At 43.2% G+C, this 12,582-nt stretch overlaps 1 protein-coding gene across 2 annotated transcripts in view; it reads left to right on the top strand.

Annotated features, from left to right (window-relative positions):
* LOC138299776 (cytosolic phospholipase A2 gamma-like) overlaps positions 1–12,582 on the top strand; it is a 408,365-nt gene that overhangs the window by 231,533 nt on the left and 164,250 nt on the right. For both annotated transcript variants that reach the window (XM_069238325.1, XM_069238326.1), the window contains one exon: positions 10,624–10,746. In XM_069238325.1, the coding sequence (XP_069094426.1) occupies positions 10,624–10,746 (123 nt within the window). The remainder of the gene's footprint in view (positions 1–10,623; positions 10,747–12,582) is intronic.

Below are 12,582 nucleotides of genomic sequence, written 5' to 3'. Positions count from 1 at the left end.
GCATAGAACAGAAAGGATATACATCACAGGTGGACAGCAGTGGCAGGTATTAACTGCACAGTGTAAAGCAATGATGACTAGTGTACAGAATGTAAACAGACAGCCTGGCGAATATGGCTCAGAATCTCACAACTTAAGCATTATGATTATTGTAACGCAACATCGCTGTCTGATATTTTGGTGCATAGGAGCAAGGATTGAAGATAGTTTGTAGAATCTAAAGCTGTAAAAAAAAAAAAAAAAAAAAAAAAAAAAATGAGTCAGCAGCAGGCAGCCGGATTGGGAGTGTGGATGAAACAGTACCTCAGTCACGTAGTGAGCAGCGGGCGAGCACTACTTAAGTTAAATCATTCAGTGCTTGGTCCCTGCTTAAGGACAGGACTGTAAATGATGGCAGACCTGAAATGAATGAATTACAAAGCTGCAAAGAAGTGTGCCACACAGGCCAATGAATGGTGATCGAAAAGCGAGCTCCAAGCCCTTTTCTAACTACAACAGTGTCTCTTGCAAGTGACACGCATGTGCTAGCGCATGCTATCGCAGGCTCAACCCTACAAATTTCCAAAATCTTCAGAAATGTCCAGCAGGTGAATGAGTAATTCTCCAGTGGAGGACATAAAAAGTGGCTCGGCTGACATATCCACATTCTGATGTAATTGTATGGCAAGTGCTCAGTTAGCTTCCTTGCCATGTTTGTATTGGTGCCCTTTTAGTTGAGTGAATTTGTACTGTGTTCTAGAGGAGAAGAGTGCTTGCAGGTTTAAATCAGGCTTCCCAGTCCCTTGAGGTGCTGCTCCATGTGAGTAACATTTTTCACAGCTGAGAGATATCCAATTTCACCTTCCAGTAAAATCTGGTTATTCAGTACTTTTTTCCTAATGACTTCTGATTCCCTCCTCTTGGTGCCTCTAGAAGATGCTTTTCCACAGCTCACAGAATTGGATACATGGTCACTGAACCTTCATTATCATCAAAGTATGCAGAGAAGTTTGAATGCAGGTGGCGCTTCTCCTCTGGGAGCTTAAACTGGGAAATATTGATCATGCACTTCTTCACTGGTGAGGCAATATGTCACAATACTAAAATCAAGGGCATTGATCGATTCAGTCCTCTTCCAGTATTTTACTGGACACAACATCAGCAAGAACGTGCCTTGGAGACGAAGGGTAAATAATCCTTGCACAAAATATGAATGCATTATGATGAAGCCTCTCACTCGGGAAGCGAGCAGTCTTCATATGTCAAAAAGCACATGATCTGGCACATGATTTAGCTTCAGCATGCCACTGTCAATACACTTGGAAGAGTTTGGCAATATATCCTGTATTGGGTCATTGGCAAGGTTCCATTCATGCACTGTCACAGTTCTGGTCTTTCCTGAAGTATCAGTGATACTTCCATGGAAACTGGTGAAGAAGTCTGCGTTAGAACCATGGGGGCATAGACAGCACCAATTACTAGAGGGATACTCTGAAACAAAACTTTGTCAAACATATATCTCCACGCTGAGCCTACCCATTTTTTCAGTAACTTGATTGTGAGCGATTCCCTGAAAACAAAGGCAGCACCAACTTTCCTAACTGACATAATCGGTTGCACTAAACGTTTTGCACTCACGTACCACATACCCAACCCAGTCTCTCATTATCTGAAACAATTGTGAGACTTCTGCAGAGGTACAATGTCAGTCCATTTTAAAGTCAAATAGCACATGAGCTTTTTCTTATTAATGATGAGTGAGGTTGTTAAATTTTAGCAAGACGAAATGTATTTCTGTAGTGCTAAAAGATGCATCTTATCTATATGAGGTCAGATAGGTAATTTCTGAGATATAGGATGCCACAATATATTACAGGGTGTAAGAATCCTCCTGAGACATTGACAAGGGATCAGAGGCAATCTAATTCCCAGAGAGACTATAGAGAGAGAATGCAAATGACAGCCAGTGGTGGTGGAGATGAGTTCAAGGTCTAAAACTCATTGTTGGCACGGACAAATCATCTATGGTAGGTATCAAATGCTAAAATAAACTGGATATATGTAAGAGAGAAAATGTAATGGGGGCTTAGAGAGTAGGCTTGAGGAGACTGTGTAGTAAATGTAGATTATAAGTCAGGGGATGGGGAGGGAGAAGGGAAATGTGGCTGATAATATGTAGCGACAAACTGTTGAAACAATCCATATGTCCAAAAATGAGTGAGAGAAACAATGCACACTTCTATGGGATAGAGCACCAAATCTATAATTTGGTGTTCACTGAAAAACCATCATAAGCAAGTGGCAAGTTGGGCTTATCCATAGAACTTAGAAAAATAAGGCAGCACCACAGACTCCTCAGACACCCACCACATGGGCTACAGCACAGATGAGGAAGGATCAAAGATGGTGGCAGCAAATTAGATATAGTTGAAGATGTTTTGTGAGTAGGCGTGAGAAACGCAACCTATTATTAGTCATCAAAACATTAGATGGTGAGACCTGGCATATATTAGTTGAAGAGGAGAGAGGGACAGAAAGACCTAAGGTTTTAAAGGGTGTCAAAAGCATATGTTAATAGCATTCTTAATTTGTCTGACTCCCATCTCCTGCAGATCTGAGGCACAGCTGTGGTTCTATCACTTCAAAAAATACAATCCTCAGATCATCTGAAATAGGTTAGTTGGTGGAAATGAAGAGGATCCTGCCTTGGCCACAGGTATGGAGTCAGAAGCACACATCACCCCTGATTCCATAGTTTCCAGAAAGGCCTCCAGGTCTGCTGGATCATAAAACTACTTGGATTCACAATGTATTATAAATAACATCATAAGAGGCAAACATTCCTGTATTGAGAGAAATAAACTGTGATGGTGATGCATGTGCCATCCACAAAAATGGACCATGTTCCTTAGTTAAGTTGATAACTTGGTGGCCATGCTGGTGTTTAGAAGACAAGCTGTGGTGGAACGAATATTGTTCTTTTTTGCCTAGAATTAGGGAAGGCAGTCAGCAAACCCATTAGAATTCTAGCCATTCTTCGTTTACAAAACTTCATGTATAAGTATGTAATGTATGCGTCGGTCTTTCAGATCATATACCTTGTAGTACAGACCTTGTACCCCAGTCTTGGATGTGTTGCATCTGTACTTCCACTGCTTCTAGACACAACTGCACAGATTTAAACCTTGAGTTACAGTTGCTACATCAGCGTGCAATGACTTGATTTCTGTGTCCACCTTAGAATTGTCAGAATGATGCAAAGATTTCTATTTCCTAACTTGGGCTTCTGAAAGAAATAACTGGCAAGTTATTCTGTCATGAGACATGTGATGGTGTAGGTACCACAGGGTGAGCCAGCACAGAGTCTGCGAGTTATAGTTTGCTAAGATGACTTAGTGTGCAGCAACACCAGCAATGTTTGACCCACTACTTTATAGAGTTATGGGTGAGTAATAGCATGGAAGGATGGATACAAGAAAGGATGGATGTAATGATGGATAAGGGAAAGAATGAATGGGTGAGTATAAGGATGAATGGATAGATGAAACAATGGATAGATAGGTGGCACAGGAATTGCTACAGCAGGGGTGGAGAGGACGTTATTGGGGGTTTCCTGCCTTAAACTCGAGAGACAAAGGCTCATAATTAATGTGAAAGTAAGGGTGGGTGGCATAGTGAATGTAAGGATAGATGGCTGGATATGTGAGGGAAAGGGTTGATGAATGGGTGAGTGAAAGGATAGAAGGATGGATGAGTGAAGGAATAGATGGATGTGTGAAAGGGAGGGCGGATGGACGGTTAAAAGGATGGATGGATGATGATTAAAAGGATGATGATGGCTCAGTGAAAGGATGGATGGATGAGTGAAAGGGAAGATAGACGGATTTTTGGACAGATAGATGGTAGGATGGGTAGATGGATTGAAAGGGTGAATGATGGACAGAGTGAAAGGTGGATGAATGAGTGAATGTATGGATGGATGAGTGAAAGGGTGGACATAAGGGTAGATGTAAGGATGGATGAGTGAAAAGAAAGGTACATGAATGGACAGAAGAGTGGAAGTGTGAATGGATGAGTGAGTGAAAGGATGGATGGGTTAGTGGAAGTGTACATGGATAGATGAGTTGAAGGGTGGGTGGAAGGGGAGATGGATGAGCCAAAGGATGGACAGCTGAATGAAAGTGATGGATGGATGGATGGATGAGTGAAAAGTTATGGATGAGTGAAAGGGTGGATGTAGGGATGGAAGAATGAAAGAATGGATGGATTGGTTTTATGGGTAGGTTTGGAGACAGATGGATAGGTTTGGAAATGGATGGGCTGAATGGTGAAAGGCTGATGGATGAAAGAATGAATGACTGAATGTAAAGGTGAAATGGTGGATATCAGCTGGTGAATGGAAGGGTGAAAACATAAGAATCTTCTATTATCTCAATCAGTTTAGATTACCAAGTGATAATCTTTCATCTGCCCTTATTGTGACACTGTACTAACACAGCATCATACTTTGCCATTTCAAAAACACCATAAATATCAATGGCATGACATTAAAATTGGTTAATGCACATTAAAATATATGCACTCCCTATTAGAAACTCATTATTCTGCATTTACTAACAGACTACGCTTTTCTATATCAGCAGACGTGCTCTGCTGGTGAAACATCCCATAATGGGATAGAAGAGAGAGAGAGAGATATTCATTGCAATGGTCTCTCCATGCAATGTCTTCAAAAACAGAAAACAGTTATCTATGGCATGATGGTTAAGGTCACAGACCCTGACACTGAAATTTGAGGGCTCTAGTCGAGGTGTGTCTGTGGTCATTTCCCTACTTTCATTTCTTTTAAACTTTAAAAGTTTAAGGTTCATACTGAAAGGTGATCTCACTCTTTTTAATTGACAAAATTTTCTTTTCAATTTGTCCAGAAATTTCTCATTTTAAGTATATCATTCATCAAAACCTAAAAACCTCTCTATTGTTCACCCTCTCACTCTCTTTCCCTCAGTTTTTCTTATTCAATCTCTTTCTCCCATTCACACAGCCACTCAGGACCCTATACACTTCCTCACAGACCCACTCAGACACTGATGCACTCACTCTCACACCCAGACACACACACTCACAGCCACTCTCATTCCCAGATATATCCTCTCATACTTATTCTCCCACTCAGAGAGACAGGACGCGACCAACTCCCTTTGAGCACGGCCAAAGGGCCATGCTCAGCACAGGGTTAGGTGGATATGGGGATTGGCCATAAGGTCTGGCTCAATTTCAGGCCCTGTGGCTAACCGCCGCTGCGCACAGCAGAAGGCCATGCGCGGAGGTGGTTGGAGTAACGTGTAGTAATGAACATTATTTTACAGAAAAAACAAAGGTTACAGGGAAGTTATAGTTGCCATACAAACTCACCTGTTAGTTATCTCAAATAACTATAAATTGTGCCATAACTACTAACTCCTGCCCTCACCATGCACTGCTAATTACCCCACAAATTATGGCGCTCATGACATCTTTGATAACATAATTGATAATATCAATGTAATATTTCTAGTAAGATTTTTGATTAAAAAACAGTGCCTGGAGGGGGGTCGCGTTATAGTTACCCTAGGACACAAGGAAAACAGATGAAAATATTGGTCCAGCAAGCAGGGAGCTGCTATTTAAAGCAGCTCCCTGCTTCCGGGAGCAATGCCAACTCCTGAAAGAGTCAAGAGGTGGCTGGGACTGTGGGGGCCTTGAGGCTCCTCTGCGGTCCCCCAAAATAAAACAAAATAAAAAAAAGTTGAAAAATCAAATCCAGGTATTTCATGGTGGTATGTGTGTTTTTATGGTGATGTTTTTAATCTTAAACATTCCAAGTGATGGAACATTGAGGTTTGTCCCAATCAAAATCTTTGGGTTACATGTCATAGTTATGTCTGGACACTGCACGGTACGCATCCATCTTTGTCCTAGAGGCTAATTTCTCCAACCCTCACACTGAAGGTTGAGGATTCTAGTCTGTTTTTAGTGGTCATTTCCCTGAGTTACTTTCTTTTTTACTTCAAATACTTTAGGTACATAACAAAAGGTCATCAAAATCTTTTTACTTGATAATATCTCATTCTAAGTATATCATTCATCAATGCCTGAAAAGCCCTCTCTCTCTCTCTCTTTTTCTCCCTCTCTCTCTCTCTTTTTCTCTTTCTCTCTCTCTCTCTTCCATCCCATAATGGGATGGAAGAGAGAGAGAGAGAGAGAGAGAGAGAGAGAGAGAGTTTATTTCAATGGTCTCTCCATTCAAAGACGTGGGGTTGGCTTCCCTGTGGCCAATCATTGCGGTGCACAACCTTTGGCTGTGTGCTGAGCATGGTTGGGTGGTTATACGGGCTTGGCCGCAGGGTCCCGCATGGTGTTGAATACTTATGGGGGCTTAGCTGAGGGGCCCGCACGGGGTTGGGTGGTTATAGGGGCTTGGCCACAGGGTCCCTCGTGGGGTTGGGTGTTTTTAGGGGCTTGAGCCAACCAACGCTGTGCACGGCTGAAGGCCATGCAGGGTGGTGGTTGGAATATTAATAATACAAGCAAATTACATTGAAAAAATACTGTAGCAATTCACTGAAAAAAACAAAGGTTACAGGGACACTATAGTTAGGAAATAGAATTAAAAAAAACATAGACATTCACTTAAAACACTAAAGGTTACAGGGATGTTATAGTTAAATTCTGAATTTACTCAAACAACACCATAGAAATTGAGCAGTTATGATTAGGTATTTCAAGTAACTATAAGCTTGCTGCCTAAGGTAACTATAACTCGTGCCCTCGCCATGCCCTGCTAATTACCCCAGATGTTACAGCACTTGTGACAACTTCTATTATGTCATTAAAAATACAAATGAAACATTAGCAGTCAAATTAGTGAAGAAAAAACTATGCATGGCGGATGCAGTTTGTGCTGTAAAAATGGAGAACAACAGTATCATGAAGCTATTGAAACTGTTGGGCCACACTCTATGTTCTCAGTCATATCCACACTGCATGCCAGCTTCTTATGCATTTGTTAACCATATTTGGCATATGGTCCTAGCATTTAGCTTGGAATCATTGTTAAATCTATTTTCTGACTCCAGTTTGTCCAAAACCCAAATGCACATCTCTTAAACAAAGTGGGCTCAAATCAAAGTGAACTGTTCACAAGGCCCTGTAAGTCCTGCGCTATGGTGCAGGGATACTAGGGCATCAGAGTGTACCATTCACACAGACTACTGATTCATCTCACTCCTACCCCATCCAGCCAAGCTCTTGGAAAAAGCTGTCAAAAGACGCTTCACTTATCACATCATCAACCACCAGCTCCTCAACACCATGCAGTCAGGATTCAGACTCAATCACAGCACAGAGCTAGCTCACATTGCAGCATCAAACAACATACTTGAGGTCTTAGACAGAGGAGACACTTGAGCGGTCATGCTACTAGATCTCTCAGCAACTTTGACATGGTCTCTCACCCCATCCTGATCAGATGGCTGCACAGATCCGGCATTCAAGGACCAACCCTCGAATGGATCTATATATTCTTAACTGGAAGAACTCAAACAGTCAAACTGCTGCCCTACTCCTCTGAAGCTTGGGAGCTCATCTGTAGTGTATCTCATGGCTCCTCACTCAGCCTCACTCTCTTCAACATCTACATGATCTTGTTGTCCAATGCCATCTGTACCCACAACATCCTCTCCTCTGTGATGACACACAACTTACTCTGTTCCTCTCAGACAAATCCCCCAAAACAAAGAACAAATTCACTGCCTGCAAGACTGAAGTGACAAACCTAGATGAAGTTCAACTGTCTCAAGCTGAACAAGTCTCCTCTGAACAAAATCAGAAAGACTGTCACTCAAGCCCTCATCAGCAGCTGGCTAGACTCTGGGAACTCTTTCTGTTCAGGGTTCTCGAATCACCTAACAAAGTTACTGCAGATCATTCAGAATGCAGCACCCAGACTCATCCTCAGCCTCCCATGCCGGTCTTTCATGAAACCATACCTGAGGAAGCTCCACTGGTCCTGATATATAATCATGCACAGTTCAAACTCCTTGCCCAAATATACAAAGCACTACATAAAACAGGCCCAGCCTACATGAACATCCACATTCACTTCATAAATCTTCCAAACACCTCTGCTCTGCCAGACTGCTATTAGCATGTCTCACACATTCAATAAAGCAGAACTGGAGTTTGAGACTCTTTTTAGTTTGAGACTTCTCTTACTTGACTCCTTAACCATTTGAATGACATCACAGCCTCCTTCTCTCTTCTTGAATTCTTCAAGAAGATAAATACCTGAGACTTAAAGTATGTCCTCCCACACCTACCTGGGCCAGCCTCACACACCTGCACAGTACTAAATACTCTCAAGTGTGATAGTGCCCTATGCAAATACATATAACATAACCATTCAGGTCAGTATCACTGCAGGACATTCTTGCAATTACTAGTTTTTCCCTGGAATTGGAAATAACTTTTCGTACCTTGTAATACTGAGACCTTTTATCAGCAGTTCTTTCCAGTTCTAGAGGAAAAACAGCAGCATTTTTCACCTGCTCTGAGCAGACAGCTGATGTCAGAGTCTGCGCTGATGGGAAGAGGGTCGTTGGGGTAGCAAACAATCTCTGCAGGGAAGGCATGGCCCACTCTGGTAGTTGGGGGGAATTGTTAGTTCCCCTGTACTGCTGCGGGTGTCATGTGGTAAAAGGTTGTTATGCTGGGCACAGACCCTGCATCAGAACAAACCAGCCCTGTGACATTGGGTCTAGAATTATGGGGGCAGTAGTTTGCATGAAAAGCCTTAGAATAGTGATTTGCACAATTAAAGTTAACCCTTTGGGTGAAAAACTTGAACACCCAATAGGGGCCCAAATAGGCACCTCTTCCCTTCTGGCCACAACGTTCCATTAGCCTGAATGTGTTCTAAGTTTGAAATGCAGCTAAAATACTGTATCACAGTTTCCATCTTGTGAAAGTTGTAGCAGATCCTTCAGAGTTCAGGCAGCTAAAGGATGGGCTGCATTACTACATATGCATGAGAATGAGCTTTAGCATATTCCATTTAGGATACATCAGGAAATGTTAGTGCATGTGTGCTACTAAAAATAATAAAAGACACACAAAAAAGGAAAGCGTGCTGCTCTTCCTTTGCCGAGGCTACTACAGGGATTGTAGTGCAGCTGAATTCAAAACTAAAGCGGATGCTTTTTATTCAAAGCGTAGGTAAATTTAACACTAAGAAGTATTAGCAAGAAATCTTTTGGGACAACAGGAATTTCATATTTGTAGTTAGGACATATATTGACATCAGTGAATGATTATTACCCTGTATGATTAAATTCCTTTATTTTGGGACTATTACACCTTGCATTGCTTTTGAACATCTTTCGTAGTTATGCACAGCCTTTCAACAAAATCTCTATGTTAATTAAATAACTGAAATAAAATATGGATATGTACAAGCATATTTTGCTTCATAAAAACTAACCATAAAACAAGCCATCAAATACTTCATAGTTTCAAAATTATCAACATATTCTACTGCAGGAAACATAGACTCATGTGAGATAGGAGTTAGTCAGATCTCCAATGGTAAATAATACCAAGGCTGAATCAGAAAAGTTAATGACCCCCATATGAAGTGCTGAAACACGCAAGATAGGACTCGGTACCTGCCACAGATTTCAAAAGTAGGTTTTCTCATGAAGTGTGTGGATGGAGTATAATATGGGGTCAACCCCCCTATATCTTCTACTCTTGTACAGACAATAAATGCGGATACTTGGAGGAGGCTGTGCCTCCATGGCAGTCCATAAGGGGCTGAATCTGGCCATAATTACATGAAAGACAGGGCTGATTGCATGTTGCCCTCTCTTTGCCTACAGTGCAGATGCCACTGAAGCAGTGGCTTACTGTAGTGGCTTATGCTGGGAAGGGAAACCTGGCAATTACCTGCAGTGACTCAGGTACAGCCAGATGGCGCACCAAGGAAAAGAGCATCAAGATGCTGTTTCCCTTCATGATAACTGTTCATCTTCGTGTGCAGTCTGTGTGATTGTCCTTAGCCTCATCAGTTCACCTACATTTCAGCTCTTTGGAGTGACAGTAGGAAGTGCAGCATGGTGGTGGTTACAGGTGGGCTCCATTTCTTCTCAGATCCTACACCTTCCCCAGGCACACTCACAACAGAAGCAAGTCAAGCCTCAGAATGATATTCTTCATGATGTTTGACACTCCAAACACTGAATAGTGGAGCTGTGGGTTGATCAATAAGGTGACATTTCAAACAAAGAAGTGATTGAAGGGGGTGAACCAATTACCCACTTCTTGGATGCTAATTGTGAACTGATCTAGGATATAAGTGACAATTCAACAAAGGCTGAGCTGAAACAGCTTTTGATATCATTTTTGAAATTTTGTAAGTTAGCTAATACTGTTTAAGTCCATACCCAAATACATTAAATAAAATGCAAATGACAGAATATCAAACATGCTTTCATCAATGGTCCCCCAACATTAACTCAAATATTCTACCTTATATTATGTCATTTCAAAGGTGTCAATTGTGGATTGTGTAATTTACATTCTGAATAATAGTATTCTCCTTTACAGTTCCAGTAAAGTGTACATGTGAATGTTGCAAGTCTGCTGAATTCATAGTGACCCTGTCTGTTGAAGAGCTGTGTAGTGAGGCTGGCCTGAAAGAGCTACTGAGACTAGAAGAACTACTGGAAGGTAAATAATTTGATCACAAGACCTACATATTCACTGATAATTATGAACACTGAGGAATATGCATTTTGTGTATAATAAGAGAAGTAAAACTTTTTACATACTTTCCACTTCAAAGGATTTTCAAACCACAGGAGTAATGTACTATAGAAAAAAGGTGATATATGTATGAGTGCAAGACACAATAAGAAAATCATACATGCAATGTGTTCTTCTGAAAATGGTCTAAGTTGATAGGTCTGGCACATTCAAGATAGACGTATTTCGTTTTAATTGATCATTTGCAATATTTGGGATAGCGTTCCATGAAATTCATGAAATGGAGATTGTTGGATGGTAATTTTTGTTTGTGGGAAAGAGGCACTACACAGAATAAAATATTCGTAACCTCAAACTTCCATGACCTTATAAAGGAACTTGTCCTTAGGCCTTGTTCCTTATTTAGTCACGCAACTCTGTGGTGACTTGCAATATCCTTGTCATGAACATTAGAGGGTACTTTAGTCCTAGTAATATGTGGTTGCATCATCACACATCCCACAAACTGCTTAAATCATTATGGCCCTCATTCTGACCTTGGCGGTCTTTTCGCAAGACCGCTGAGTTACCGCCGCGGTGAAGACCGCCGACCGCGGCGGTGTGCCGCTGTGCGCATTCTGACCGCTGGGAGCGTTCCGCCGGAAAACCGCCAGCAGCCACACTGGCGGTCGGCGGGAAAGTGGAGACTGGTCAACCTCCACCGCCACGCCAGCAGAACACCGCCCACAGAATTACGACCCACATTTCTGTGTGGCGGTCTTCTGTTGGCGGTCTTCTGTTGGCGGTCACGTCCCTATGGCTCCCGTCGCCTCCCGGAGGACCAACGCACAAGGTAAGTTGATCGTCCGTGAGGGGAGGGGGTGGGGGGGTGTTGTGTGATGTGGGCGTGCATGGGGGTGTGCGTGTGAGTGTGTAGAGGGGGTGTGTGAGTGCGTGTATGCGGGCGGGGGGTGCTGCTGTGTCTATGGGTAATGTGTGCTGTTCGGCAGGTGCGCATGTCGGCATGTATGTGTGCGGGTATGTGTCCCCGTTGTGTATGTGTGTGTAGGGGGTGTGTATATGTGCATGTTGGGGGTGTGTGCATGTCGGGGTACATGTATGTGCATGTCGGGGTGGGGGTGGGGAGGGGGTTCGTACCACCTCTGGGGGGGTGGCAGGGGGGTGGAGGGTGTGGGGGGAGGACTCGGGTGGGTAGTGGGGGGTGGGGGAGACCCCTATCAGTGCCAGGGAAGGAATTCCCTGGCCCCGATAGTGCTTACCGCCATGGTTCGCACGGCGGTTCCCGCCCGCAAGAAACCGCGGCGGTAGGCAGGGTCATAATACCCTTGGCGGTCTTGGGACGACCGCCGGGCCGGAGTGCGCAAACTCCAGCCCCGCGGTCATGAACGCCGCGGCGGTCGGAGTGGAGAAGTAGCGGTCGGTCGCGGCGGGGACCGCCGCGGTCAGAATGCCATTTTTAATACCGCCGGTCTGTTCGCGGTCCGACCGCCGTCTCTCCGCCGACCGCCAGGGTCAGAATGAGGGCCTATGTCTTTCACATTTATATGAAAGAAATACTGCTATAAAGTCATCATTTTGGCCTTGATCACCGCCAAACGTTTTCACTGACACTGGTGCTAACTGACTCCGACTGTGCCCTGGGCACTGCTAGCCAGTCCCAGGGCCAGTGCTCTGTGTAAAATGGTGCATGCAGATCAGACATAATTATAATTGGCTGTGACAATCTGCCTATTAGTCCTTAGTATATGGTAGGGTGTGAACGTTTAGGGACCCCGTTGTAGTTAGGACACACATGGGATG

Source organism: Pleurodeles waltl, chromosome 6 (genome assembly GCF_031143425.1).
Source record: "Pleurodeles waltl isolate 20211129_DDA chromosome 6, aPleWal1.hap1.20221129, whole genome shotgun sequence".
Classification (NCBI taxonomy): domain Eukaryota; kingdom Metazoa; phylum Chordata; class Amphibia; order Caudata; family Salamandridae; genus Pleurodeles; species Pleurodeles waltl.
Note: the sequence above shows the minus strand (reverse complement) of the source record. Positions and strands in the feature narration are given on the sequence as shown.